Raw genomic sequence first — 23,921 nt, 5'->3', positions numbered from 1 at the left:
CGTTCAACCTTTTATTAAACCAATCAGAGTGACACATCTTCACATGTGCAAAGAGATTATTCTACAACACTTGAATTCATGGTCTAGCCCAGGACGGCCTCAAACTCATAGCAATCCCCTTGCCTTAGCCTCCCATGTGTGAACTACCATGGGTGACTCACAGGCCCACTTTATAAACACCATGGGTTGAGGAAATGACTTAGTGGTTAAGAGCACTGGTTGCTTTTACAGAAGATCTAGGTTTGATTCTCAACACCACATGGCCACTCACAACCATCTGCAACTCCAGTTCCAGGGGATCCGATATCCTCTTCTGACCTCCTTGGGTACCAGGAATGTACATGGTACACATACATACACACATACAAGCAGAACACTCATGCGCATGAAACAAGATACATTTTAAGAAACCAAAGGAGGATGGGAGAGAGTGCTTAGAGGCCAAGGAAGCGTGCCAGGACTTTTCCCGGGGAGACATAATCAAAGGTCTGCTCAGTCCAGACAGGGCACTGACTAGAAGAAACGGTTCCACCCAAGTCTAGCCTAGTAACCAATGAGCTCACTGGGTTGCTTGCAGGGGCGTGGTTAAAGGGTGATTTACAGGAGCATGAGTGACTCAAAGGCAGCTGCTTCACTAAAAAGTTCACTCCAGTACCAGGTGATGACTCAAAAATATCCTTGGTGCTTCCTGCCCGGCTTGCAGGCATCTCCACCAGAGAGTCTCCACTCTCTAATGATTATTAACTGCTTAGGTAACCGTGGGGTGGGGCTGTGTAACTCTCATTGGCTCCCTGGGTCTCACGGATTTTCCTCAAGGAGGGAAATGTTTCAATTAGGAGGAAATTTCCTGCGTGACAGGAGGACATCCAGAATCAATGGCAAAGTGAAATAGAAGAATGAGAGAGAGAGAGAGAGAGAGAGAGAGAGAGAGAGAGAGAGAGAGAGAGAGAGAGAGAGACTTCCCATACAAGGGGTCTCTTAGCCTTACGTCTTGACCATCCATCCATCATCTAGACTCTAGACTCTAGAGAGTTACAGGCATCAGGGAAAGTGGCCGTGGCAAAAGAGAAATCTTGTGCCCTCTGCTCTTGCTTCCTCAGACCTGACATCTTACGCTTGATGTCATGAACCTCACCCCAGACATAGTGACTCAGACCCTAAACTGCCAGGGCTAGAAGTGCCCTCAATGACAACTACGTCTGTGCTGTCCAGGGTGGCAGCCACTAGCCACACACGACTTTTGATCCCCTGATATGTGGCTGGTCTAAACTGGCATGGACTTTTGAGGACATGGTTTGACAAAGTCATGCAAAATAACTCAATAATTCTTTTTTTTTTTTTTTTTGACAAAGCTTCACTATGTAGCTCAGGATATCACTGAACTCAGTATGCTCCAGTATCAGCCTCCTGAGTGCTGGGATTGTGGTCATATGTCATCATGTCTAGCTTTGTATTTTATTTATTTATAATTAAAACAAATTTAAAATTACACTTATGTGTGCACTTATTTATTTAGTGTGTGAGTACACGCCATACATGTGGAGGTCAGAGGACCATCTGCAGAAGTTGTTTCTCTCCTTCTATTATGTGGGACTCAGGGATAAAACTGGGGACATCAGGATTCATGACAGAGGCTAGAAGAGGGCACTGGGTCTCCTGAACTCAGAGTTACAGTTACGAGCCACCATGTGGTTGCTGGGATTGAACTCAGGTCCTCTGGAAGACCAGTCAGTGCTCTTAACTGCTGAGCCATCTCTCCAGCCCCCTCACCCTCTGACCTCATATTCTAGAAGATGGATAACGTGTTGAGATGACCCTATTTGGGATCTATTGGTTTAAATACATGATAAAGTTAGTTCCTTTTTCTCTCATTTCTTCTCCTTCATTTTTTCCTTCTTCTTGAGATAAGGTCTCACTTTATAGCTCAGGTACGGCGCTAAATATGTAGGCTTGAATCGACAACAGTCCTCCTGCCTCCGTTTCTCAAGTGCTGGGACAATGGTGTGAGCCACCATGCCCAGCTCCCCTATGTCTTTTTACTTCTTATAACTCTGAAGTTGCTGGAAACTGTGCTGTTCAATGTATGAACCCATGCCTAGAATCTGCAGACTGGTTATGGTTCTGTTGTGCAATGGTCTGGTTCAGGTTTTTATAGACGAGACAGTGGAAGTTCAGAGAGAAGCCCTTTCCAGGCCCATCATTCTCAAAGTACTTTCCCCAGGCCCCTGTCCCTTGGTGAACCCCAGGAGAGGAAGAGTGTGCTTGAAGGCCTCTGACCTGCTGGCCTCTAGGGAAATGGCCAAGCTAAGGGACTGGCTGTAGCTAGAGTTTTCCGGCCTTGCCCACAGTCAGGACAAATCTTTATCACCCGCCAGTCCCACAGCGCTCAGACCCAACCAAGTAAACACAGAGACTTTATATTGCTTACAAACTGTATGGCCGTGGCAGGCTTCTTGTTAACTATTCTTATATCTTAAAGTAACGCATTTCTACAAATAACTATTCTTATATCTTAAAGTAATGCATTTCTACAAATCTATACCTCGCCACGTGGCTGGTGGCTTATCGGCGTCTTCACATGCTGCTGGTCATGGCGGCGGCTGCAGTGTCTCTGGTCATGGCGGCGGCTGCAGCCAGTCCTTCTGCCTTCCTGTCCTTTTATTTCTCCTCTCTGTTAGTCCCGCCTATCCTTCCTGCCTAGCCACAGCCGATCAGGTTTTATTTATTAACCAATCAGAACAACTTGACATACAGACCATCCCCCAGCACAGCCAAGTGCAGACCATCTCAAACACCTGCACTCAGGCCCATGGTCCTAATCATCCTCTATATGGTCCTGCTGGGTAACGCCACAAAGAACCCAAGAAGGGCTCCCACAGGACATACAAATCATCCCACAGCAACTGGCTGTGGTTTCCTGGGCATGAGATCAACAGGGGCATGGTCTCCAAAGACTCAGAGTATTCTGGTCCCGGGGCTTGAACTCAGTACCTTGCACACCATAACATAAGTTCATGAAGAGTCTTTCTGTCTGGTTGTTTTTTTTTTTCTAATGCTGTGTGTGTGTGTGTGTGTGTGTGTGTGTGTGTGTGTGTGTGTGTGTGAGGGAGAGAGAGAGAGAGAGAGAGAGAGAGAGAGAGAGAGACTCACCATGGTCACTGTGTGTAGCTCAGGGGACAGCTTTGTAATCTTGGTTCTCTTCTCAACTCCGGTGACCTTCATGTGGATTTTGGGTTATCGGGATGAGCAGCTCATGCTCTCCTGGCTAAGCCGTCTCTGAAGCCTTTTTGAGACAGGCTCTTGCCAGTGGCCCCCACTGCCCCACATCCCCTGTGTGGTACAGGCTGGTGGCCATCTTCCTGTTCCCGTCTCCCAAATGCTGAGATTACAGGCGCACACTGCCATTTGCAGCAAGCACCCTTGTGTTTTTATTTTTGGAGACCGGGTCTTCTGTATTCCAGGGTGACTTCAGAAGTTTCAAAGCCCTGTGTAGTAGAAACTGGCCTTGGATTCCTGATCCTCCTGCTTCTGCTTCCCAAGTGCTGGGATTACAGGGGTGTACCCCCATGCCCAGCTCCTTACATTTTAAAAGCACTTAAGGGTGTGGAGATAAGAAGGGAGATTTTTTGGTTGCCCTAGGTCAGTGGTTCTCAACCAGTGAGTGGAAAACCCTTGGGAGTCCAACAGCCCTTTCACTGGGTCATCTAAGACCATCGGAAAACACAGGTATTTACATTGTGATTCATAACAGTAGCCAAATTACAGTTCTGAAGTAGCAATGAAAATAATTTTATGGTTAGGGCCACAATGTGAGGGACTGTGTTAACGGGCCACAGCATTAGGAAGATGGAGAACACTGCCCCAGGCCTTTCTTACCACTTTAAATGTCCAATTCCCTCAGCCTACCGAGGCGACGACAGGGTAGAACCTGGCCCAATAACACATTCCAGGACTTTTTGACCACTGAGCAGGTGAGTTTCAGCCAGACTGGCCTGATAATGGAAGAGCTGCGGGCACCCGCCTAGACAGGTGGAATCAGACACCAAAGGCAAATTCCTTGGTTTCACAATTTTATCTGGCTTCTCGTTGCTATCAGCCCGCTTTGTCAACCATTTGGAGAGGTGGTTGGGAAAGATCCCTCAGCCCAGGGCTATGTTAACCTGGTTATGCGACCACAGTTCCACCAAGTGGCCTTGCTGAACCATCTTTGGGTCCCCAGGGGACCTTTCCTTGGTCTTTACCTCCTTCGCCTTGACCTGGGGACCCATAACGGGGGGGGGGCACCTCTTTTCGTTTAAGCCTGGCTCCTCCTTGCGCACCCGAGAAAGGAGTGATGGGGGAGACAGGTGACGCCAAGGAGAGATAAAGACCAACGTCTCCCGCAGAAAGTAACAAAGGAGCTGCTGGCTAGGTCTTTGCCCTTGGGGCCACCTCGGGGAGGATGGGTGTGGCTCCCTCCAGGAGGTGACAGCCGGCAGCGCCCATCCACAGCTGGGTTCACCGTGTGGCCCTTTGCTTACTGGCGCTCTGGGACTGCCGGGAGCGCTTGTCGTGGGGAGCTGCTCCTGGCAGACTCGGCGGGTGCTTCCCCCACAACCCCGCCACCTATTTTATGAGTGACTGTGCTTCTGACGTCAGGGAGGCTTTCGGTTCACTCTCTGGCACGGCGACTTTATTTTCATAACAGCGAGAAGTGCCGCGGAACTGGATTAGGCGTGTCCTCTCCCCCCGCCCCGCCCCCGCCCCCTGTCCCTCGGCTCACCCTCTCCCTCCCTCCGGCGACAGAAGCCTTTATAACTGCCCTGCGCGGCCAAGGCGGGATCGGTGTCCCGGGACGTGCCCAGCAGCCAGGGGTCGCACGCTCTCCCCTCCCTCCCACGCGCGAGCTGCAAGGTCTCGGTTCACCCGCAGAGCCGCGGCGTCCAGGTAAGAGGGGCGGGCGTACCGAGGAGCACGCGGGGCCCCAGCTTTAAATCCCGAGAGTGGGGAGCCGGTGGGGTAGGAGAGTGTGGACAGCCTGTGATGGACTACAGCTGCCTGGGAGAAACGAATGAAACGCAGAAAGGAATGCCTTTAGCTTCACTCACCTCGAGGAATACGTTCTCTGGGCTTCCCAGGCTAAGACAGAGAGGAAGACCAACAAACAAGCAGTCAGGAATTGTAACACAGGCCTGTAATCCTGCACCTGAGAGGTAGAGGCGGAAGGATCAAGAGTTCTAGGCCAGCTTCGACTACATAGTGAGTTCCAAGTCAGCCTGGGCTACATTACTCCCTGTCTCAAAATACAAAACAATATTTTTAAATATTGAAATGAAAAGAGATCCGTCTTGAACTGCCCTAGGCTACTCGCAGGAGCTAGGGAGCCCCTGGCGAAAGACGAGTGGTTACTGAGCTTTCAGCTCCCATCTGAGTTTCAAGGGATTGTGAATGAAGAGAGTGGGTTGGGGAAGAGAGTATGAGCCGCTTCCTTCCCAAAGGAAGTAACTTCCCCAAAAGAGTAACTTCCAGATCTTCCTCGAAACACAGGCTCATGTGTGTGTCAGAGCAAAAACAAGGGGAGTCCTTGGTGTTCCTCCACCCCACTCTTTACTTTTCCTAGTGTCCCCACTTTCCAAGACTTTTCTCCCTTTTAACTCCTGCCTGGCCGGCAAGAAGTGCAAAGCTCATCTTCCCAGAGGAGAAGCATGGCTGAAGGCAGGAGCAGGAGGCTGGCTGATCTCACTGAATCTGAAGACCATGGTTGCTGTTTTTGTTTTTTTAGATATTCAGGCTGGCCTCAAGCTTATAACCATCCTTCTGCCTCAGCTTCCAGAGGGCTGGGATTATAGGTATCAGTCACCACGCCTGACCGAAACTGTCTCTTAAACACCTGTAGTGAAGGCTCCTAAGTGGCAAAGCCTGCCTGGATCCAGGAATTGGAAGGACCAACATTCCAGCCTAGCTTTCTTCTTTTGTTGAAGCCTGGTGAAGGGTCCTTTGGAATCAGCCACTGCTCTGAGCTCATTCCTGAAGGAGAATTCTTTAGCCACTTCAGACACAATGGCTGGGGGACTTGGAGGGGAGGGTGAGGCCAGCACTGAGAGAGAGAGAAGGAAGGGGAGGAAGGATTGGGAGGTGCTGCCCTAGGTTCAAAGCAGAAATGGAGGCTGGCCTCCAGGCCCAAACGGAATGGCCAGAGCCATCTCTGTGATTTCCCAAGAAGAGGTCTCTACCTAGCCCCAGGCAGTCCGATGTTTCCGGGGTTCTGCAGAAACATGTGATTTATCAAGCAACCACCTGCTCCCTGAGGTCCTTATGCCGAGGGTGTCTTTGGGGGTGCCCCAAGCATGTTTTCTGTGTGTAGATGCTTGCTTTCCGGTGGCTGCACGGTCTCCTTCCGAGGGTGGTTGAAAACTTGCATTTTCAATTCCATTCCATTCTTGAGAGGTAATTGAGGATAACAGAGTGTGAAGAGGAATGCTGATTGTGGACTTTGTTCTTTCTGGAGATCCACAGAGGGAACGGTGCGATCAAACTGAGCAGGATTTTCATTGGAGGGGATCTGACCTCCAGGGCAAGGCTAACTTTTTTCTTGTTTGTGTGAGCCTCCTCCCTGTCTGTCTGTAGGTGTGAGCATGCCACAGTGCACATGGGATGGTCAAAGGACAACGTGAGGAACTGGTTTACTCTTCCACCGTGTGTCTTGTGTGCGGAACTCGCCTTTACCATGGGGCCGTCTTCTCAGCTCTTGTTACTGTTTTAGGAAAGGGATTCTAATCGACTTGACTGGCCTGGAATTCACTGTGTAGACCAGGTTGCCCCCAATCAGATTTTCTTCTGTATTCTCAGCGCTGGGATTCCAGGCCTGAGCTACCCCTCGAAAGCTCAGGGTTTGTATTTTTACCCCTCCCCCACCCCTTTTTTTTGAGTCAAGGTTTCATTGTGGCTCAGGCTGGCCTGGAATTTACCATATAGAGCAGGTTGGCCTTGAACTCTCTGCTTCCCACGTGCTGAGACCAAGTCGTGCATCACCATGCCCACTTTATTCTTGCTCTTATGGCTTTCTTTCCTTCTTTCCTTCCGTTCACTTTGAGACCAAGTCTATATCAGGTGCCCTGGAGCATTTCCGACTCCAGAGCTCAAATGCTTCTCCACTGTGACTGTTTCAAGTGGCTGGGAGAACAGGTGTGACCCACCGCTCTGGGTCTGCCTGCTTATTTTAGATTTAGATTCTAAATGACACTCAGTTTTTGATAAACATTCATGACCATTTGGATAAATTCCTTCAGTAAGGCAGGGGTAGCAAACTATGGTCTGTGGTCCAAAATGACCTGCAGCTTTGTTTTTCCTTCTTAATAAAGAGTTTCTTTTTTTTTCCTTTTCTTTCTTTCTTTCTTTCTTTCTTTCTTTCTTTCTTTCTTTCTTTCTTTCTTTCTTTCTTTCTTTCTTCTTTCCTTCCTTCCTTCTTCCTTCCTTCCTTCTTCCTTCCTTCCTTCCTTCCTTCCTTCCTTCCTCTCTCTCTCTCTCTCTCTCTCTCTCTCTCTCTCTCTTCTTTCTTTTTTTTTTTTTGAGACAGAGTTTCTCCGTGTAAGTCCTGGCTGTCCTGGAACTTGCTTTGGAAACCAGGCTGCCTTTGAACTCACTGAGATCCTCCTACCTCTGCCTCCCAAGTGCTGAGGATTAAAGAGTTTCCTGGGGACATTAATGCTCATTTGTTTTTGTATTATTTGTGGCTTTTATGTTACAAAGTCATGTCTTCTAGAGCCCACACTACTTACTGGCATTATAGAGAGTGCTTGACTTTCAGAGGGGCTGAATTATTTGCTTAACACCGGAGATACGAATGGTATGAAGATAGGCAGTGTTTCCATTGAAGTATCCAGAGAACATTTTTGAGATTTTGTTGGTTATTTATTTTATGTATGACGTCTGCCAAGGACCAGGTTTTAAAAGTCTATGGGGGCTGAGGAGATGGCTCAGATGGATGAGAGTGATTGATGCGTGAGCCCGAAGACCCGAATTAGACTCCTAAGCACCCACGTAAAACCCGGGGCATAGCAGTGTATGGCCATGCATGTCTGTAACCCCAGGGTCGGGGAGAGATGGGCAGAGCCTGGGAGTTTCTTAGCCAGCCAGTCCACCAGAACATTGAGCTTCAGGTATACTGAGAGACGGTCTCAAGCGAATAAGATAGAGAGCAGTGGAGGAAGACATTCAGTGTCCTCCTCTGGCCTCTGCATGTAAGCACATGCTCACATACACATGGGATACATACACTATACCAAGAAAATAGGCTGTAACTTGGTTATTTCTTTTGGTTTCCTGTAGCTTTTGTTTTAAACATTCTTATGTTATGGCGTTTTTTCTTTTTTACCATGATGCATCGCAGTTTTGTTTGTTTGTTTGTTTGTTTTGTTTTGTTTTTTCAGACTAGGTTTTACTATGTATGTCTGACTGGCCTGGAGCTCATTATGTAAACCAAACACACAAAGACCCACCTGCCTTGAAAGCGCTGAGATCCCAGGGGTATGCCGTCACACACAGTGGTTTCTAGTGTTTTATCGCACATTCCCATTAATCTGAAGTCTACTTGCTTTGAGCACTGTATGAAAGTGAAAAATGAGCCTGAAACTTGTCAAATTTGTCTCCATTGGCTACATGATGATGTATTTTCCTTCCGTCACTACCTAGAAACCCAGCTCGGTTATGTTAGTAAGGCATTATTCACAGGACGCTGCCAGGATGTGTCATGTTTATGTGATGGGAACTGGGATGGCCATCCAGTCCACGGTTCGCAGAGAGGTACTTCCCATCTATACTAATCCTTTTTCAAGTGCAGAGACATTTTTTTGTGGGACTCCTCCCTTGGAAGAACTCAGCCTGGATAAAAGTAGGAGGGTCAGAAAACATCTGCACAGATTCGTCTTAAAATTTCTTACTCCTTTACCTGGGTGTGTTGGCTCACGAATGAGAGCCCATTACCTGGGAGCCCGTGGCAGGAAGGTTGGGAGCCCCAGCTCTGTGAGACCCTGTCTCAAGTAAATACTGCATCACCATTACTCACACCTGGAGGATTCAGCAGTTAATCGTAGTCCAAAATACTTGCTCAGGTCCGCTGCGTAGATAGATAGAGATGGATAGAGAGATGCCACCAGCCACCAGCCCTGTGTCCTCATGGAACTTGTTATCCAGCAGGCTGGTGAGCACTGCTGTCATGTACAGTTACTACTGGGCACATAGGAAACGAGTACTTTATTGTCAAGTCTAGGAAGAGATCTAGACATTCAGAGTGAGGTGGATTAATAATAATGTGGTAAAAATTCCCAGTAGAGATTAAATTGGGACCACACTTTGAAGAAATACCACTGGATTGTGAGCAGGAGGGGAAGGGACTTTCTGACTACAATAATTTCATGTACTTGAGGCACAAAGCATGATTTTGTATGAGAAGGCCCCTGAACAATCCTGAATTCCAATTCACATAGAAAACACTTTTGGAATGTCGGGCGTGGTAGTGTACACCAGGAATCCTGGCACTCAAGAGATGGAGGCAGGAGGATTGTGAGTTTGAGGTCAGTTTAGGTTACCTACATGTCCAGACCCTGTCTTTAAAAAAGCAAAGAAAGGCTTGGCGGTACACGCCTTTAATCTCAGCACTCAAGAAGCAGAGGCAGGCAGATCTCTGAGTTCAAGGCCAGCTAGATCTGCAGATCCAGTTCCAGGACAGTCAGGGCTGCACACAGAAACCCTGTCTTGAAAAGCCAAAAAGATGAAAAAGAGAAAGAAAGGAAGGAAGAAAGAAAGGAAAGAAGGAAGAAGGGAGGGAAGGAGAGAGGGAGGGAGGGGCTGGAGAGATGGCTCAGTTGTTAAGATACTTGTTCTTCTGAAGACCTGAGCTCAGTTCCCAGAATCCTCATTGGGTATGCCACAGCCGATTGTGACTCTAGTTCCAGAGGGTCTGACAGGTACCCTCTCTTGCCTCTGTGAACACCTGTACACATGTGTCACACACACACACACACACACACACACACATTTTAAAACTTTTGTTTAAAAAAAAAATAAAAGTAGACACTTTTGGGTAATGTTCAGATGTCAAAAACCCATAAAAGACATGTAAAGAACCACATGGCCTTGGACAAATATTTGATTTCTTCCTGGATCAGTTTTCTCAGCTGTCAAGGGAGTAATAAAATATTAGATATGGTGGCTCACATCTGTAATCTTGCCGCTTGAAGGTAGAGTTAGAAGGATCAAGATGTTTAAGGCCGTCCTCAGCTACGTAGTGTGTTTCAAGACTAGCCTGGGCTACATGAGACCCTTTGTAAAAACGAACAAGCGTTAAAGTGGGCCATGAGGATTCAATGTAGATGCACAATAAAATTTTACTAGAATTTGGGCTCCTATTATCCTAGACAGCTTCACTTGCATGTCTTACATTTCCAACCAAGCTAGACTTAGTGTCTCTGCTCCCAGTCTTGTGACAATGATGACACCAAGTTGCTCAAGATAGTTTAGGAACTGACCAGCCCTCTGCCCGTTCCTCCCGGTCTCTCTCTCCTACCTTCACCATAAGCTCACATCCTCTGGTCGTCTCTCAGGCCTCTTCTCCCAGGTCCTACTATACCTCCCTCCTGATTAGGTAGGGGAGATCACGGTTTTCCACGTGCATGCTCTCCGTGATTCCCAACTGCTTACGTGGACGGTTGGTTAGTCATCTGACAGACCTACTCTGTTGGTTCTCCAAGGGCAGCAGCCACGCTTTGGTTTTGTGGGATTTGTCCACTTAGTGCTTGTTGATGAGGGAGATTGACTACCCACTGGGTTGCTTGTTCTGGAGACCCGTGGGCAGTCAGAGCTTGACTATATGATGGTGTGGGGCAGTGGTTCTCAACCTGTGGGTCAAGACCCCTTCTGCAGGGGTCGAATATCAGACGTCATGCTTATCAGACATTTACATTATGATTCATAACGGTAGAAATTACAGTTATGAAATAGCAACGAAATAATTTTATGGGTGGGGGTCACCACAACTTGAGAAACTGTATTAAAGGGTCGCAGTGTGAGACATTGAAAAGCAAGGGTGAAGTCTGTAGAGAGAAGCTGGGGGGAGGGGGGAGGCTCTGGAGACCGTGCTGGAGTCTGAGAGAGGAAGTGAACCACGGATGAAATTGTTTGCTAGGAAACCACTCTACCCAGCCTCAGCCCTCTGAAAAGAAATTTATGTATTTTAAAATAGATTTATTTTATTATTTTTAATTATGTGCTTGTGTGGTTATGGGCATTTTCAGACATACGTCATACTTTGTTCTTTTTTTTTTTTCTTAGTTTAGACAGGGTCTCACTATGTAGCCCAGGCTTGTCTTGAACTGAGAGATCTGACTGCCTCTCTGCTTCCCACTGGTCTTTAAAGCAGTCACCATCATGTCTGGCCTTATAGATTGTCCTTATTCATTTCTCTTCTGCACTGCTCTCCACACATATAATTTAATTTTAAAAAAAAGTATTTTACACAGGCTCTTACTAAGTTTCCCAGGCTGACCTTGAGTTTGCTATGTAGTCTAGGCAGACCTCAAACTTATGATCCTCTTGCAAGTACCTGGGATTATAGGTATGGGCCTCTAAGCCTAGCCGAATAGAGAATTATAAATATCTTTCCTTTGTGACACTGGATATATAAGTTCGTCACTTAAAAAATTATGCTCATGTGTGAGGTGCCTGCACCTTGGGATGAGGCCAGAGGACATCCTCGAGTGTTGATCCCACCTTCTACTTTCTTTGAGGCAGAGTCTCTTGTTGTTCACCATTACATACATCAGACTAGCTGGCCCAAGAGTGACCAGAGATTCTTCTGCCTCCCATCTCGCTATAGGCTGCTGTAGGTTTATTTTTACTCTTTGCTCTTTGAGGGGCCTGCCACCCAGCTCCCAAATAAATACATGGAGACTTATTCTTACTTATAAATGCCCAGCCTTAGCTTGGCTTGTTTCTAGCCAGCTTTTCTTAACTTAAATTGTCCTGTCTACCTTTTGCCTCTGGGCTTTTACCTTTCTCTATTCTATTTATCTCTCTTTCTTACTCCATGGCTGGCTGTGTGGTTGGGTGACTGGCCCCTGGCCGCCTCCTCTCCTTTCCTCACTTCTCCTCTCCTTCTTCTCTCATTTATTCTTTCTGCTTGCCAGTTCTGCCTATTTCTCTCTCCTGCCTAGTTATTGGCCATTCAGCTCTTTATTAGACCAATCAGTTGTTTTAGACAGGGAAAGTAACACAGCTTTACAGAGTTAATGCAATATAAAAGAATGTAACACATCTTTGCATCATTAAACAAATATTCCACAACATAAATGAATGTAACACATTTATAACTAATATTTCACAACAGGCTGCTCTGTTGGGCTTTTAACTGGGTCCTGGGGAATCAAACTCAGGTGTTTACGCTTATGTGGCAAGCACCTTATCCACTGGACCATAGCTTTATCCTTAACTTTATCTCCCAAGAATTAAGCTGTAAGTAGGTTATTAGGATAGTAGATGAGATAATATGTAAAACATATATATATAGGAGAATGCGTGATAAAGCATAAACCCTCAGCAGAGTGCCGATCCAGTATGTGGCAGCAGATATCATTTAATTCCTCATGATACTGTGACTGAATATAGCAATTTGAAAATAGAGAGAAAATAAAAATGCCACAGAGTCACAAGTCTGCAGGGCTGAGATCTTGTTATCACCCCCAGGGCAGTCCTCAAAGGAAGGCGCTGTGGTCACTTTTGGTGACAGAGTGAGGTGACTCTCACAAGAAGGAAGACAGAATCAACTTTGAGCTGACTTAGTTCCTCAACATGTTCATTTGGGAGATCCGCTAGGAAGGGCCATGTAGAGGCAGCGTCCAGGTCTAAGCCAGTGGGAGCCCTACCACTGGAGTCCTGAGGAGGAGTCTGGAAGTGGACGACAGAAGCCAGGGCTGATCCAATGCTGCCTTCTGTCCTTACACACGACAGTGCCACACGCCAAGGCCACGCCGAGGGTCAGCACTATTCACAGGACTTTGTCTTTGTCCCCAAGGCTCCCAGGCCATCTTGGCCTTACCTCACTCACCCCTAGGCCCAGTTTTGGATTGGCTAGAAGTTTTTGATACATATTTTAATGATGGGAGATGGGGTGAGGAGCAAGGTGGGGCTGGGAGAAAGATGTGGAAGCTGCCTGCATGGAACGCCCAGCGGGTGAGCAGTGGCTGACCGAGGGCTCAGTTTCCCTGGTTCAGCAGGTCTTCCCCTGCTTCATAGGAGAGCAAACAGAGGTTCAGGGGGCTCAGTGACGTGGTCCAGACGCAGTGCCCCTGAAACCCAATTCTGCTCGTTACCTCCCTGATTGCTGTGACCAAAGAAAGACCTGTGAAGAAGGGGAAGGGTTTTGAGGGGCTACAGCCCATCATGGTGGGGAAGGCGTGGTGACAGGAGTTTATGAGTGGCTGGTTACGTTGTTCCCACCATCAGGAAGCAGAGAAGTTGGACAGGAAGTTGGGCTAGGCTAAGAGATCTAAAAGCTCACTCTCAATGGCCCACTTCTACAGGAAGGCTGGCCCGCAGCTGGGTACCAAGTATGAAAACACATGAGCCAATGGGGGACATTTCATATTCAAACTATTCCAACTATGAAGGGGAAACAGGGTTTGGGATTGAGCTTAGAAAGACCCTCCCTTCCGGTCTCCCTCTTCCCCTCTCTCCCCTCCCCGTCCCCACCCTCACCCTGCAATTGTGTTTTCCTACCTTACTTTCTTGTCCCAACTCATTCCAAAAGGATTTAAGGCAGCACCAAGTTATTTCCCATCCTGCAGCCTGTGTTTCAGGTCTGTAATCCATGCACTCAGGAGGCTGAGGCAGGAGGATTGCCAGGAGTCCAGGCAAGCCTCAGCTAAAGTAAGACCCTGTCTCAAAAAACAAATATGCTGGGCTAGGGAGACAGCTCAGTGGGTAAAGGTGCTCGTTGCTAAGTCTGACAGCATGAGTTTGAGTCCTGGGCCCTGCATGGTGGAAAGAGAACTGATTCCTGCAAGTTGTCCTCTGACCTCCATATGTGTGCTGTGGCATGGCCACCCTGCTCCAAATCCGTGAGTAAATAAATAGGTGTGAAGAAGAAAAGAAAAGAAAAGAGCAAAGAAAAACCCTACAACAAAGCTGAGAACCTGTGTTCGACACCTTTCTGGTTTCTTCTTTTCTCAGGACCGTATTCTGGTGCCACAGCAGCTTTTTAGTACACCCTTGCTTCTTAAAGTGAGTTTTGTGTTCCTCTGACTAAGTTCAAAGTACTTAGGACACTTTTAGACTTGGTGAGTAATCCCAGCCAGCTGGGGAAAGGGTGGAGGAGGGTTAATAGGTGAATTATATTGGTGATTCCCCAAAAATTAGTCACCCCCACACAAAATACTCACTAAGGCTTTTTGCTGTTGCTGCTGCTTGGGGTGGTGCAGGCCCGTAATCCCAGGACTTGGGAGGGAGAGGAAGGACCAAGTTTGATGCTAGTCTGGGCTGCAGGAGACCCTGTCTCAAAAAAACAAATCATTGCTCGTCCACACCCTATTATGCACCCTATTATGAAAGGCGAGGAACTCACAAGGCCCCCACCTCCCTGAGGATGTGTGCATAGTTACTGGTTGGTAGGGCTGGAGGGTCAGGGGGTAGGCATTTTCTTCAATAACTACGTCTTCCTATATGCAGCCCAATGAAATGCATTGGGTCATTAAAAACAAACAAACAAACAAACATATACCTTTTCTAAAAGGTTATTTCTGGCATTAGGGGTAGAGCACATACCTAGTATGTATGAGGCCCTGGGTTCAATACATAACACACACACACACACACACACACACACACACACACACACACACACACTAACTAGATGGGTGCTTGATATTTAAAACACATACCACCACCTGCCCTTAGTGAGCTCTGGTCTTCGGAGTCGGGAGATGCCAAGCAGGGTGCACTCCTGCCCAGCTACAGTGATGCCAGGGACCAAAGCCTCTGTCCCTTTGTTCAGTGCTGCAACTGTCATGTCGGCCAGGGGTCACCGACCTCCGTCAAGGTTTGCAGTCATCAGGTTCAAAGTCCTTCCTAAACACCAAGTAATTATGATTAACAGCTGCTTGTCCGCAGACAGCGGAACCTTGAGGGGTGAGGTGGCAGTTGACGAGGAGGGTCAGAGAACATGGAGAAACAGAAGAACCGTTCCCAACAGGGACCTTTGTGATGCATCTAAAAGAACAGGGAGGGGTGAGGTGACATGCCAGACCTGTGTCCCTTGTCTTGCCCTTCTACCCTGAGATGAGACTGTGTCCAGAGTTCTTGTGATTGGCACACAGTGGACTCAGGAAATCTGCTGATGTTATTTTTCATTGCTATATTGAAATAGCTGAGGCTGGGTGGCCTGGCCCAAGAGTGAGGGGTAGCATCTGGGTTGCTGGCAAAGTCTCATGGTACCACAAGACATCACATGATAGGGCATCTCACAGCATGGAGCAGGAAGCCTGTGAGTTCACATGGATCTTTTCTGGTTTCCCTCCCTCTTATACAGCAACCAGGATTCAACCATGGGCACGCTATGCTAACGACCTTATCTAACCCCCAAACCCTCCAAGGTGCCATTTAAAGCCCTGGTCTGACAAGTGACCTCCTGTTGTTTGGGGTTTTGAGCCACCCGCAGTCTTGTGTAGTTCGGGATGGCTTCCAACTCAATATGCAGCAGAGGCTGGCCTTGAACTCCCGATCTTCCTACCTCCCCCTTCTAAATGCTGGGATTATAGGCATGTACAGCCATGTCCGGTAGTTTCCACTCTCTTATTCTCTCACAGTGGGCCTGAGGTTTAGCTGAGCTGTGGAGTGGGAGGGGACAAGTCTACAGAGACCACAGTAGTGAACATTGTTGAATGATTCATTGTAAAATGTAAAGAGAACCTTAGCGAGTCAGATTTCATTAAGAGCTCAGGAGCCAGAGTCAAACATTTATTGTAGCACACTGCACACAAAGTTCTGGTGTGTGGGGATGGAGAGATGATTCAGCAGCAAACCAAGCTGCTGCTCTTCTGGAGGACTGGAGTTCAGTTCCTAGCACTCATGGTACTCAAGCGCCTGTAACTCCAGCTCCAGGGGCTCTGGCACCCTCTCCTGGCCTTTGAGAGTACCTGCACTCACATGCACATACCCACACATAGACACATGCATGCACATAATTAAAAATAATAAACTCTTAAAAATTCAATGTATATAGTATGCATTTACATAAGTGAATTCATGTGTATATATGTTACTCATCTACATATTTATTTGCTTGTTACTATATGAAGAAAATAATTTTGTAGGATGGCTTGTCTCACCTAACTTTTTATTTATTTATTCATGGTGGGGGCTCACTCTTTAGCCCAAGCTAATTTAAAACTTGTAGTACAGTCTGGCCTCCAACTCACAGTGATCCTCCTGCCTTAGCTGCCTAAGTAATTTTATTTTAGGTTTTGTGTGCATCATTAGAGAAGGCAGGTATTTGAATTCTGTCCATGCTGATGAGGCTGCTCTTTGGGTTAGTGAGAAATGGCTCGCTCTGCCTCTTGAATTGATCATAAAGACATGGGATCTGAGAAGGAAGGGTGGTCCTTATTTCTTGGATGGGCACAGTGTCCCACAGCAGTAGGCATTCTGTGTAACATGGCCAGAAAGTATCATCTGCAAGCATTGCTATGTGGTGAGGACACTCGGACTCAGTTTTTTTCTGCTTCCTGGAAAGAGGCCCTGATTCAGCTGATGCTGTGTACTGGTTCCATTCAATGCTTCCCAAGCCCGGTGTCCCTCTTGTTTCTGACTTCTCCCTCCCTATTCTGTATCCCACACTAGAGGAGGCTTATGCTTCTTCAAAGAGTTGGCCTCTCTGTCTCCACTCTTCCCAGCCAGATCAGAGCTGGTTGTAGAATCCACCCCCGGACTCTTGAGTGGACTCTTGACTTGCTGAAGACTGAGCAAACCCACAGGGGAGTTTGGGGGGGAGGAAGAAAGCTAAGGAGAGAAAGAAGGCAGGCACGCTAGTGCAGGCCTGTAATCCCAGCACTCAGGAGGAGCCAGCAGAGGAGCAGGAGGTCAAGGCCACCCTTAGCTACAAAGCTCATTTGAGGCCAGCCTAGTCTACATGAGACCCTGCCTCAAGAAACAATAAAACAAAACAGAAAATAAGAAAGAAAAACTAATGAGAAAAAAATTTTCCACGTACAAGTAACAAACAATAAAGCAAAAGGGGGAGTGTAGAAGAAGTCTTAGTAACTCAGATAGGATTTTTAGTTTATTAAGACTTTCAGGATCGTAGACAGCCATATCTAGCCGTGTTGAATTTTAGTGTCTTTCTGACACAGGCTTCGCCGTATGAAAATCCCTATCTCTTTTGTAGTTTGTCTTCCTGTTGTGCGGGGTGTTTAGAAGTCATGGGTTTGGGCAATGAGAGTGTGGGACCAAAAAAAAAAAAAGGCTTTTTCCCTGAGGAGTTAAGGACAGACAGGAAGTCAGCTGTGGTTCATGTAGGCCGTCCCATTGTAATGGGTGAGCAGGTTCCCTGTTTGTGGGTCATCCCTCAGATGGGAGCTTCTAGCCTTTCCAGTATGTGGGAGGTTGAGTGATGAAGACAGAGAATTGGAGGCCAGCCTGGGCTTTATAGAAAGATCTTTCTCAAAAGACAGACAATAAGCCAATAACCCTCCAAACTGGTCATGGAAGCTCACACCTGCAATCTCAGCACTTAAGAGACTGATGCAGGAGGATCGTCGTAAGTTCAAGGCCAACTTGGGCACATATCAAGTGCCAGGCTAATCAGGGATACATAGAGAGGCCGTACCTCATATAGCAAGAGTAATAAAAATGAAACAAAACAAAAAACAAACCCAAATTAAAAAACAAACAACAACAACAACAACAACAAAACCAAATCAAAAGAGATTAGTAGTTAAATGGGAAATATAAAATTCATTCCCTCTCTTCATTGGCCCTTAGAATTTGTCACAGGAGGTACAGAAAAATTAGGTTTTGCAGGTGTGGGTGTGTGGATGTGTAGGGGTGGGTGGGGGTGGGTCCAGGGAGTTTAATCAGGGTTACTTACAGAAGCATGAACACTTACCAGTGGCTCTATCACAAAAGAAAACCATCTTACCCTCCCAGCAATGTTAGCTACCTGTAGACTCCCAGAGAGTGAGGCCTGAGTCCCTCCCCTGGGTTAGTTTTAATGTAGCAAGTTTATAAGGGAGACTGAGTAAACACAGTCCCATGTCCATCTTGTGTCTCAGAGGCTTGCCTGGTCCCTAATAATGCTTTTCTCCTTCTTCTTCTTCTCCTTCCTTCTTCTCTCTTCTCTCTTCTTCTTCTTCTTCTTCTTCTTCTTCTCCTCCTCCTCTTCCTTCTCCTCCTCTTCCTCCTCCTCCTTTTCATCTTCCTTCTCCTCTTTTTTTTTTTTTTTTTTTTTTTTTTTTTTTTTATTAATTGCAGGACCACCAAGAATGGCTGCCCCTAGAGGTTGCCGCTCCGACCTGGATTCCCGGTACTACAGACTTTGTGACCTGGCTGAAGGCTGGGGCATCGCCCTGGAGACACTGGCCGCAGTGGGGGCTGTGGCCACAGTGGCCTTCATGTTTGCCCTCTTGGTCCTCATCTGCAAAGTGCAGGACTCCAACAGGCGAAAGATGCTCCCCACCCAGTTCCTCTTCCTTCTGGGAGTGCTAGGGGTCTTTGGCCTCACCTTCGCCTTCATCATCAAGCTGGATGGGGTCACAGGACCCACACGCTTCTTCCTCTTTGGTGTCCTCTTCGCCATCTGCTTCTCTTGCCTCCTGGTCCATGCTTTCAACTTGATCAAGCTGGTCAGAGGGTGGAAGCCCCTGTCATGGCTTGTGATCCTGAGCCTGGCGGTGGGTTTCAGCCTGGTCCAGGACGTTATTGCCATTGAATACCTGGTCCTCACCATGAACAGGACCGACGTCAATGTCTTCCCCGAGATGCCCGCCCCTCGGCGCAACGAGGACTTCGTCATGCTGCTCATCTATGTGCTCTTCTTGATGGTGCTGACCTTCCTCACGTCCTTCTTCATTTTCTGCGGATCCTTCTCTGGCTGGAAGAGGCACGGGGCCCATATATGCTTCACCTCATTCCTCTCCATTGCCGTCTGGGTGGCCTGGATCGTCCTGCTCCTGATTCCTGACATCGGCCCTGAGTGGGACGACACCATTCTCAGCACGGCCTTGGTTGCCAATGGCTGGGTTTTCCTTGCATTTTATGTCTTCCCCGAGTTTCTACGGCTCCCGAGGCAACGAAGTCCCACAGATTACCCAGTTGAAGATGCTTTCTGTCAACCTCAGCTCATGAAGCAGAGCTATGGTGTAGAGAACAGAGCCTACTCCCAAGAGGAAATCACCCAAGGTATAAAGATGAGGGGAGAAGTTGGGCATGGTAGTGCAGGCTCATGTGTACACACACACACACAGACACACACACAGACACACACACACACACACACACACACACACACACACACACACACACACACACACACACACCCTGCTCTGATTTCAGCACTTTGGGGATGGAGGCAGGAGGATCGTGAGTTTAACATCAGCCTGGGTCATGTAGAAAGACTGTCTCTCAGAACACCAAAACCTTTGTGGCCTGGGCATGAAGGTCAGTACAGAGCTTGTTTAAGCATGAATGAAAAGTCAGAGAGGGCCGTCAGCACCACTAAAGTGGGTATGGTGGCATACACTTATAAGCCCAGCACTTGGGGAGTAGAGGCAGGAGGATCAAAAGTTCAAGATGATTTTTGGTGACATGTGGATTTCAAGGCCAGCTGTGGTACATGAGGTGGTCTCAAGAACACAAAAAGAAGCCAGGCAGTGGTGGTGCACACCTCTAATTCCAGCTCTTGGGAGGCAGAGACAGGTGGATCTCTGTGAGTTCTAGGCCAGTCTGGTCTACATAGTGAGTTCTAGGACAGCCAGAGCTACATAGAGGAACCCTATCTCAAAGACAAAACAAAATAAAATAAAACAAAACAAAAAACCCACAAAACATTCCTAGCTATAAAACCTGTAATTTTCTAGACATCACACCATCCATTCCCTTCACAGCAAAAGGACATTTCCCAACTGCCCTAATGTCTCCTGATTTTGTCTCAATAAGACTGTAATCCCAGCCAAGGCACCTGGAGCCACCCTATAATCCCAGTTATGGAAAGGAGAATAGAGACAGGGACCAAAATAAACAACAAAACACCCCCAAACCCAGAAGCAAAAACTGAGAAAAGACAGACAGAGCAGAGGAAGAATCATGGGTTCTAACTGTAAGAATCCTGGGGTGTGGAGGCTCATCCCTATAGTGAGCACTTGGGAGGCAGAGAAGAGAGGATCAGAATTTCATTGTCAGTCTGGGGTACATGAGATCCTGTCTCAGAAAACAAAAGAACAGACAAGCAGACAAGCACACAAAACCAAACCAGGGGCTGGAGGGGTGGCTTCCGGTGAAGAGGACTTGCTGCTTTTGCAGAGGACCGGGTTTGTTTCCAGCACTCACACTGACGTTCACAACCATTGGCAACTCCAGCTCCCGGAATCTGGTACCCTCTTGTCTGCCTCCATGAGTACCAGACACACATGCAGCGTACTTCTGTGCAGGCAAGACACTTATACATATAAAATTAAAATAAAGAGATCTGGAATCCAAACAACACCCCCCCCCAACAAAACCCCCAAGCTATAAGGAGCTCCCAAGCTATTTACAGATTCTGATCTTGAGTACACCAACATCTGTATTAGTTACTTTTCTGTTGCTTTGACAAAACACTAAGACCTGAAGCAAACCATTTCGGCATCTGATTCCAGAGGGAGAAGAGTCCATCACGTCAGGGAAGCCGAGAGCACACATCTTCAAACACAAACAGGAAGCAGAGAATGAACTGATTGGACGTGGGTGGGGTGAGGCTCTAACCTCTCAAAGTCCCAGTGATGTACTTCCTCCAATTAGGCTGCACCCGCTAATCCTCCCCAAATAGTTCCGCCAACTAGAGACGGAGTATTTGAACATCTGTGCCTATGAGAGACATCCTCATTCAAACCACCACACCCACTCCCTGGCCCTACCAGTCTACTCATGGCCATATCATAATGCCAAGTGCACTCAGTCCAGTGTCAGAAGTCCCCATAGCCTATTTACTATTCAAACACCCAAAGTCTCTCCTGAGACTCAGGACAGTCTCTTAGTAGCTCCCTGAAAGATCCAGCTGTAGTCAAGTAGGACTGGAAGCTAGCCTCTCGAGTGTTTGTCCAGTACTTTCTACACAGTTCCACACAGGCTGAACCAGAATAAAAAGGTATACAAGAGAGGAAAACCCCCAGTGGTATGTGGTTGAGGTTGGTCTCATGTATAAAAGACATCCCTGTTTGGAGGCTGGGTCTTGCTATGTGGACCTGGCTGTCCTAGAACTCCCTGTGAAGAGCAGATTGGCCTCTATAGGCTAATCCTCCCACCTCTGTCTTTGGACTGAAGGCTTGCCTTTCATGTTTTGGGCCCCTGGCTGCTTCCTTTCTCAGACATCTTTCTGGTCACTGTCTGTTGCTGCGCACATTTCTCACCGGCTCCCCACATCCTGTTGTGTCGGGTCTGGATAAGCAATGAGGTCTTCCACAACGGAGGCCTGTCTCAGCCCAGACAAATCATGTCATCCCTGGCCTCCAGCCTCTATGACTGGTAAGGTCATTATAGGTGTGCACCACCGTGCCCAGGTCCTCACACTATCTTAAGTCAAGAAGTGTTTAGTAAGGGGATGGAGACTGATAAATTTGTCAGGAAATGAATGACTTGTTTTAAAGCCAGCTCAAGTTCAAACACCCTGTGATTTCCCCCAAATGCACAGAATACAGTCACTCATAAACTCTTCCCAGTTTAGGAAATGAATAAGTTCCCGTGGCCCCATGATATGGCAGGGCCTGGTTTGGAGCTGGAAGGCATGGTCTTTCCCTGCAAGAAATTTGAACTGCTGAGGCCCAAAGGGACCAACTGTCACAGACACTACGACAAGTGATACAGGGAGGAAACACAGGGGTGGCTAGGTGCCTCAGTTTCTCCTCTCCCTCTGTTTCAGGTCTTGAGGAGACAGGGGACACACTCTATGCACCTTATTCCACTCATTTTCAGCTGCAGGTAAGTGCCTTTTTATCATCCTCACTCCCCTACTCCCAGGGACAGTTGTCCTTGGGGAATAGATATTGTCACCATTTTAGTGGCTCCCAAGTGGCCATCTTGTAGGGTGGCATGTCTTCTTTCCTCTACCGTGCCTCTTGGGGTTGGGGTAGCACAGAGGCTCGGAGAGGACTTCAGAGATCTTTCGAAAAGGGCATTGGAGTTTCACTGAGCTGGCCATAGAAGGTTTAACCATATGATTGCTTCCTTTACAGAATCGGAGTCCTCGAAATGATTTCTCTATCCCGAGGGCGCAGGCCCCCGCCAGTCCGTACAATGACTATGAAGGACGGAAAGGGGACAGCTAACTCTCTGGAGAAGAATGGGACAACCAGAATCAGGCGGCAGGTCCAGCCAGGAGTCCTGCAGATGTGAACCGTGTCCTAGGGGAACTGTACATGAGAGACTTGCTCCCAGCACACTGCTGTCCTTCCGTCTGGGGCCGCTCGCTGCCTTAACAGACTGCTTCTTCGCAGTGTTCCGGTTTTTCTTTGTCCCCATTCTTAGGATACTTCTTGGAGGTGGGAGTCTTGGGCAACTCAGGGCGGGACTCTCCCCTCTCCCCTGAATGTCAGGAAACATCTGCTCATCTGACTCCTCACTGACTTGCTCATCTTCGGAAGCCGGTTCATCTAAGCCAGGGTGGGTTCCATGAAGATCACGTGGCACAGAGCAGAACTGCAGTTTGCACAAACTCAGAAAGGGGTGGGTCTCCACCCTGTCCGTATCAGTCCACCCTGGAAGCTCCGCCCTCCTAGGCCTTCCTGCCTGGGTAGGAGAGGCTAAAGGTCACTAAGTGTCTGCTCAGTGCACTGCCCACGATGGCCTCAGCAGCGTGGACGCTGATTTACAAGGGTGTCCTTCTCCTCTCACCTCCAAACTTGCTGCCGACCCCAGGCCTCCTGTGCTTTCCAGGAGCTCTTCTGGACATTCCTGGAGGAGACAAGTGTGTCTCCCTGCCAGGAGAATTTCAGCCTTGTTCTTGCCGTACATTCCCGACACACACTCCTCTCTCCCGTTGCTCCCCAGCCTCAGTAATAGATCTATCCTGTGCTCACCTCGAACTCCGCAAGCGAGCAGTGTCTATTCTTGGGGTGGGATGCATTTGTTGTAAGATAAGTTATTCACCTGGGTATGCAATAAAGATGTGATGGCAATTATTTTTTAAATTTAAATTTATTGATTTATGTCGATTTTCTTTTTTCTTTTGGTTTTTCAAGACAGGGTTTTCTCTGTGTAGTTTTGGTGCCTGTCTGGGATCTTACTCTATAGACCAGGCTGGCCTCGAACTCACAGAGATCCGCATGGCTCTGTCTCCCGAGTGCTGGGATTAAAGGTGTGTGCCACCACCGCCTGCCATCGATTTTCTTAAAAATGTTTAATATTACACATGGTCCTATACAGTAGCCCAAGCTGGTCTTAAAATCATGGCCGTCTGGCCAGGTGGTGGTGGTACACGCCTTTAATCCCAGCACTCGGGAGGCAGAGGCAGGCGGATCTCTGTGAGTTTGAGGTCAGCCTGGTCTACAGAGCGAGATCCAGGAAAGGTGCAAAGCTACACAGAGAAATTCTGTCTCAAAAAACAAAAAAAAAAAAAAAAAAAAAAAATTAATATTATATTTTAAAGATTTCTTCTGGGTGTGGGTATGCACATGCCATGGGGAGGTCAGGAGATGTCTTTGAAATTC

At 47.7% G+C, this 23,921-nt stretch overlaps 1 protein-coding gene across 1 annotated transcript in view; it reads left to right on the top strand.

Moving 5' to 3' along the window:
• The window catches only part of Gprc5a (G protein-coupled receptor class C group 5 member A), a 34,464-nt gene extending 11,056 nt beyond the window's left edge, over positions 1-23,408 (top strand). Inside the window, exons 2-7 of the mRNA XM_028894478.2 lie at positions 3,902-3,971; positions 4,386-4,581; positions 4,786-4,926; positions 18,496-19,422; positions 22,136-22,194; positions 22,449-23,408. Coding sequence (XP_028750311.2) covers positions 3,902-3,971; positions 4,386-4,581; positions 4,786-4,926; positions 18,496-19,422; positions 22,136-22,194; positions 22,449-22,541 — 1,486 coding nt within the window. The 3' untranslated portion in view covers positions 22,542-23,408. The remainder of the gene's footprint in view (positions 1-3,901; positions 3,972-4,385; positions 4,582-4,785; positions 4,927-18,495; positions 19,423-22,135; positions 22,195-22,448) is intronic.
• Positions 23,409-23,921: the final 513 nt, after the last annotated feature.

The sequence above is a fragment of the Peromyscus leucopus genome, chromosome 3 (assembly GCF_004664715.2).
Source record: "Peromyscus leucopus breed LL Stock chromosome 3, UCI_PerLeu_2.1, whole genome shotgun sequence".
NCBI classification, from domain to species: Eukaryota; Metazoa; Chordata; class Mammalia; order Rodentia; family Cricetidae; genus Peromyscus; species Peromyscus leucopus.
Note: the sequence above shows the minus strand (reverse complement) of the source record. Positions and strands in the feature narration are given on the sequence as shown.